This window comes from Chanos chanos, chromosome 12 (assembly GCF_902362185.1).
Source record: "Chanos chanos chromosome 12, fChaCha1.1, whole genome shotgun sequence".
NCBI lineage: Eukaryota > Metazoa > Chordata > Actinopteri > Gonorynchiformes > Chanidae > Chanos > Chanos chanos.
Window position 1 is genome coordinate 13,777,378 of NC_044506.1, and position 6,749 is coordinate 13,784,126.

The 6,749-nt window shown below is 39.2% G+C and overlaps 1 protein-coding gene across 1 annotated transcript; it reads left to right on the forward strand.

Annotated features, from left to right (window-relative positions):
- Window positions 1-1,646: 1,646 nt before the first annotated feature.
- Window positions 1,647-6,377, forward strand: cibar1 (CBY1 interacting BAR domain containing 1). Its single transcript, XM_030789448.1, has 9 exons — window positions 1,647-1,678; window positions 2,164-2,398; window positions 2,611-2,679; window positions 2,968-3,069; window positions 3,357-3,362; window positions 4,094-4,198; window positions 4,437-4,550; window positions 5,481-5,600; window positions 6,258-6,377. Exons 1-9 carry the CDS (start codon window positions 1,647-1,649, stop codon window positions 6,375-6,377), a joined length of 903 nt encoding a protein of 300 aa, XP_030645308.1.
- Window positions 6,378-6,749: the final 372 nt, after the last annotated feature.

Sequence of the window (6,749 nt, forward strand, 5' to 3'; positions counted from 1 at the left end):
ATTCAAAAATGTTTTACAAAATATATATATTTTACTTCAAAACAATGGCATCAGCTAAATCGAGATAACAACATTTGTTTAATGCACTTTCACATCTCGTTATGAAAAATATGTTTTTCTTCATCAAAACAGAGCCAAATCCAGTCATGAGATTAAACAGTAAACAAAAGCGTATCCTTAGCGACATCTGCATTGCTTAGGCAAAAAAGGGGGGAGTGAACTTTCTAAAAGAGACAAATACTTTTACCATCCATTTAAATTTCTGAAGTATTTCAGTCCTCTGCTGATTCTGTGGATAGAAAAAGAGGCAGATTGCCACCAAGTGGAAAACAAATGCCACTACAGCAATTCCCTTTGACTTTCAACACAAAACCAAAACATTCCTTTGATTTATACAGTAAAGCAAAGGATTTCGTCCTACATACAGGAGACCCTGTACACTGCCCACTGATTTGTCATATATTAATAACCACATCACTTTAGACCATATCACTGTATTTATGATGTGTTCTACTGCACATGATTCACCACTGAAAGAAAGAAATATCAACTATAACAACAGCTTACAATCAATGTAATAGCATTACCATACATTATAGTCAAGATCAAAGTAAGGTTATCGGGCAATAGCTCGAGTACTCTGTGTTAGGCATGTCAGTGGACAGACACAGAGGACTTAAATGGGATTCTACACACACATCTAAATCCAATGACCATGTTTTACACAGACAATCTGTTACTATGGAATCTCCCCTGTTTCAATCTCATGGATGATTAAACATGATAATTAAGGTTTTTGGACATTCTCCACAGAGGCACAGACACAGCAGCTGCTGACATTCATGCATTTGAAACAGAAGAGCACATTACAATGAATCCCCATTAATTTCTATAGTCATAAACCCTGCTTCTGGCAATGTCACAAAACTCATAAAAGCTGTTCAAGAATGAGCTAGGTGCAGTTTCTTTTTCTTTTCTTTTTTTTTTCCTTTCTTAATATGGTACAGAAACATATAGGTCTATAAATGATATGGTAATTGAACATTTTGTGAAACTAGGGAGCAATTGTCTATCTCACATGCTCAAAAACTTATTTGCATTTAACTGTCCTAATACTTTTTTATTGTAAATTATTCATTATAGAACAGGTCTCATATCGAGACACCACTTACTTAAATTCAAAATCCAGTCTGCTCCATTTTTCCCTGATAATATATTCGTGTTAGGTTTCAAATTAGGACTGCTGTAGCAGGGTAGAAATTGATTTAAGATGTGGTAAATTTGAGTTCCATTGCAGATCCTCAAAATGTTGCACGTTCACTGAGTACAGTCGATTTTTCTATAACCAATAAAATAGGTGGACCTCAGTAACGAACATGATCATGCCGTCTATCTCTTGTGACAACAATTGCCACCTAGAGGACACCCTTTGTTTTGTTCAGACTTCCTCACCAGAAGTGACGTAATCTCGCTCACAGACGTACGCAACTCCATGGAAACGGCGCACGGCGTTTCCTAAAATGTAAAAGCAGAGAGCCGTGCTCCATAGTCAAACCTCAAAAACTTAGCCGCTAAGGATAATAACAATAACTGTGTTTCACGATATCTCATTTCTGAAGAGCACAGTAAACGACTCAATGTACGCGATGATGAGTCGCACTCCTGATGCGAGAGCAAGGTAAAACCTGCTTATATGGTTAATACAGCGTATGTGTTTTGCTTGGTAGCCTGCTAGTTTAGCTAGCAACAGAAATCCAGGACAATAGCTACATACAGTATAGCTTGCTAGTTAGCCTGGTAACTTTTCCCGCACATGCCGTCTCCCTGTCAATGTGGTTCAGTCATCAGTTAGCGTCACTGTGCATTGATTGAGTGTGAATAAAAAAGTTCCAGGATCACGATGCTTAGATATGTTTAATCCGGAGACGTTGTGCAGCTGTGTTAGTCATGTTAACCCTCAGAATAACGTATGTCTTTTAAATAACTTCGGCCACCATTTGAGCAAGCTAACAACAATATATTTACTTAAGTGAGATGCCTGTTTATGAGAGTTAGCGGTGCTGAGCGAAAAAGTAAAGCAAGCTGTGAATTTCTGCTCGGAATGAGGCCACATAATAAAGACTGCTCTGACTTTTGCATTTCCCAATTAAACATTATCATTAGAGATAACCTCACAAGGCAGATCCAGGAGAGCGTGAACAACGTGGAGAAACACTTCGGGGAGTTGTGCCAACTGTTTGCAGCATATGTGCGCAAAACTGCACGACTAAGGGATAAAGCTGACGTGTTAGTGAGAGAAGTAAGCCTTTATGCAGACACGGAGACGCCAAATCTGAAAAATGGGTTAAAACTTTTCGCAGATCAGCTCGCCAAAGTTCAAGATTATCGCCAAGCAGAGGTGCGTACCAAGTTATTCTGCTAAGTGTTTGAGTGGTAACACTCAAACTCTTCTTTATTCAGATATGTATATAAGAATGCCCGTAATTATAACTCTAGTTAATTAATTATATTATAATTATAATTATTGATCTAGTCAACGTCTCTGGGCTAACGAGTGAATTAGTCCATTGTAAAAGTTAATTCTCTACTTACATAAAACGTTATTCACAGGTGGAAAGACTGGAAGCCAAAGTCATAGAGCCTTTGAAAAGTTATGGGGGAGTTGTGAAACAAAAAAGGGTGAGTGTGAAAACTGATTATGGTTGAGGTAAGACTACTGTTAAAAAGATCTGCTCTGCACAGGTAAATAAATGCGGATCATACGTGTACCATGCCTTACTCTAACTTGCCACAGGAGGGCAGTATTTTACCGTAGTATAATTGTTGATTGGCAAACACCGCGGTCACTTAATACTTGTCTTATCTTCTGACTATGTATGCCTTGTTTAGTTTGACCAAACAATAAATACAACGTTACAGTGTTTCTCTCTACCATATCTTCTTTGCTCAAACCTCTGCGATCTACAGGAAGATTTGAAGAACACACAGAGTGCCAGGAACCGAGAGGCCAAGCAGATGCAGCAGCTGGAGAGGATGAGACAGAGAAACCCATCAGACAGGCAAATCATTGTATCCTTCTTTTCACCTCCATCCTATGTCTCAGTCTCTTACACTTGTGTAAATCATCGCAGAACAATCCAATGCTGAGTCATCTAGTCAAAGTTTCAGTTACTTTTGCAGAAATAAGTGTAGTAATAAAAATATAAGATAATTATTGGACTAGACTCACCATTATACGGTTGTTACATTGAACTGAGCACTCAACATCAGGAAGGGGGGGGGGGGGGGGGGGGGGGGGGGGAGGGGGGCAGGCACACTGAAAAACAAAAAGGAGTTTCCTTGACTACCTCTCACAGTCACAGGTGGGCCTTGGCTGTCTTTAAACAAATCTGGTAGTATAACTGTCTATCATTCAGTAAGTCAGGCATACAGGTAACTCCCAAAATAGAGGAAGCACTAGAGTAAATGAGGTGTTAAGGCTATACTAAAAGCAGGCGTGGTTCCTGAGTTAAATAAGCAATTAATATCCATTTAGTCTTAAGGTCCAATGGTGTTTTACATGCTGAAGCATTTGTATCATTAAGGGAGAGGTCTGTTCCAGGATTAAAGTGCTCCCATCCACAGGGCATGAGTGGACAGGTCACTGCATGGTTGCATGAGCTTGTAAATCCTATGCCATGGATGTCTTACTCACTACATCCCAACCTAGTTGAATGTTTAAGGGAGATATCTGGAGCCTGAAACACTATTTTCAACAACACCAAATGAGAAATGGCAGTGCATCCATCCAGTAAAGCTGTATGCATTTCTCGAATCTGCGCTATATCATATCTGTTTTGGCTGCATAATTTGACCCAAAACCCTCGTAAAATGCTTAATGTTGGTGTTTCCCTTATTTTGGCAGTAGTACATAGAATCAGAGAGTTGACATGCACAGGTAGTACAGGAACAAATAGTGCATACCAGCTCTCTGACTAAATTCTATTATTGCTGCCACACACCTCTCAGCTGAGTCACATCCATTCATGAGGTAGATCACAGCAGATAACTGGTCTGTGCTTGGCATTGTGTCTGGTTGTTTTTGTCGTGACAGGCTGAGAGTGAGCTCCAGAGGGCCACAATGGATGCTACACGCACGACTCGCCAACTGGAGGAGACAATAGACGAATTCGAAAGGCAGAAAATCCGGGATATCAAGGTCTTCCTGAGACCATAGTGTACTCAGACTGTGTGTGTGTGGGGAGGGGAGTGTATCACTGAGTAAAGATAGTAATCTGTGCAGCATTACTGTTTTTCACATCATATCATTAATGTTCACCATATATGAATATTACCATTTTAAAATGTGATGTCAAAGAAACCAAACCCCCTACAGCTCTCATGGTTTAATGACACTAGACTATCATTATAATGGCTGTTTCTCTCTTGTGATGCAGAAGATCTTTGGTGAGTTTGTAACAGTGGAAATGACATTTCATGCTAAAGCGTTGGAGGTGTACACTACTGCCTACCAGCACATTCAGAATGTGGATGAGGAAGGGGATCTGGAGGTAAAGATTTTACATCCTCTCATAACACACGCTTTGCTTGTCTGTAACTGGATTTGACTGCTGTTTTGATACACCTAAAAGCCATTAAGAAATGTCCAGTGCTAACACTGCATCTTCTAGACCTCCCTGTCAAATGTGTTGCATGTGTCCACGTTTTGTGATTGGTACACCTAACTTTTACATGTAGAGGAACACGGAGAACGTACACTTTGTGTGACATACTTCACTGCTTTTATTCTACTTTTTGGGTCATGAGGGGGGGAATTTCAAGTGCCTCTCTTGGTTCTGTTTCCTCTTTCAAACATAGAGTCACCTTCTCTTATAGTGTCCTGGTTCCTGTCATACAGGCTCTTTCATTGACGCTAACATTTAAAACAACTTAAGAGGCATCTGGTCAAACGTGATTGGGTGTCTGTGGTTTGTTCTCACATGGGTGAAATTTTTGTTGTTATCTTCCAAGAAACGACGAATGATTGATGCCAATTTCCATTTTTCCCTGCTGGCAACACAATGTAACGCTGTAAATAATGTACCTCTGGCTTTGCATGGAAAACTCATTTCTCTTCCATTCTCTTCTGGTACTGAGTGTGAAATTTCCACATATTTAAGAGTTGTATGTAAAGAAGTTATTTTAGATTACTGGACTTAAAACTGGATCATAAGTGGACTTTTATATATTTTACATAAAGGAATAACTGTGACCATTAGCCAGCTGTTGAAAGCCCAGCATTGTATGGTATGTTCATTTATGAAAAGGTTCATTCAAATATATTTTCAGAAGGGCAGCTAAATTTTCACAAGCAATAATGAGTGTAGTTTGCATTTTGTACTGTACCTATAATGTCCATATTAAACTCCTAATGGTAGCACAGTTATTAAAAGGCACAATTCAGGGTTTAACTGAGGAGGACCATGGTCCTGTTTTGGCAGGTGTTCAGGAGCACACTGCATCCCCCTGACTACCAGTCACGGTTAGAAATAGTCCGTGCTAATTCCAAAACCTCTCTGAATCGGACAGGCACAAGCATGAGTAAATCAGGGACTTTGCAGGTAAGTATCATACAGATACTGAACACTGATGTATTCTTTTCAGAACCTAAAGTGGTTTACTAATATGATTCATTGGTTGTGTCTTTTACCACCAATCCAAAATAAATCTTTGATGTCTTGATTTTTTTAATTGCACTAGGGTTTCCATGCAGTCATATTCAACACAACATTGAAATCTCTGTACCTAAACTAGGCCTTTGCTAATTGATCGTTTATAGGGTAACATTGTTGTGGGGGGAGGGGAGGTCTGGACAACTGAATGAAAGGAACATCATGGCAAAGTGGATGTATATGTCCTGAACATTGTTCTTTCATTAGCATATCACATAGCTTTATGTTTTTGGTCAAAGCTTGCCAGACCAATTGTATGATATGACTGAGCCTCTAATTTGAATTAAAGAAATCGAAAATGCAAGCATGAGTAATCAGGCTGCATCCATTCTGCCTCAGTTTCCTCACAGGGTGAAACCTCACCGTCAGCTGCAAAAACAACACAACAAATATATCAGAATCATATTAGATGAGCTGATAAATGTACCATTCCAAGCAACCAACCATACCAATAGCTCTCATGTCATGTTTAAAACATGTATTAAAAGGGATCTTTAGGGAACTTATTAGCATTTGGTTTCTAACTTAATGATCACCTCATTATAGCAACAAAGGACTCCAAGTAGACAGAGGGAAGAGGAGGTGGAAGATGATGATGATGAGGAGGAGGACGAAGACGAGGAGGAAGAGGATGATTTGGAGGAAGTCACGGATGACGAGAATTAACAGTGCTGTCTGTTATATAAGAAATGAACATTTTGTGCCATTAGTATTTTTTTGTGTGAATTAAAATGTCCAGCTGTCTGCACAATGTTCTTCTGCAGTGGAGTTTGGAAGTAGGCTCTTAATATGCTGGAAGGCGTACAGTGTTCTTTAGGTACACACTAATTTCCTGTCCTTTTATGTGTATGAATGGAAAAACAAATGATTTACTGAGTTAATCTTGGAAAATGGACCATAGCTGACAGACGTATTTTATATACATATATTACATGTATTCTTTTACGTGTTTCTTTTATGTATGACATAAAGTGCCAAACAGTATGTTAGTGATCATTATGCCAAGCAGTCTGTTTCTCATAAGCCACCTTATTGTGT

What these genes read in the sequence shown, in the direction of transcription:
- cibar1 (XM_030789448.1), top strand. Translation starts at nt 1,647, where the DNA reads ATGATGAGTCGCACTCCTGATGCGAGAGCAAG. An exon ending in ATGAGGAAGGGGATCTGGAG is followed by an intron (nt 4,551 to 5,480) that starts GTAAAGATTTTA and finishes CTGTTTTGGCAG; the next exon opens with GTGTTCAGGAGCACACTGCA. An exon ending in GTAAATCAGGGACTTTGCAG is followed by an intron (nt 5,601 to 6,257) that starts GTAAGTATCATA and finishes ACCTCATTATAG; the next exon opens with CAACAAAGGACTCCAAGTAG.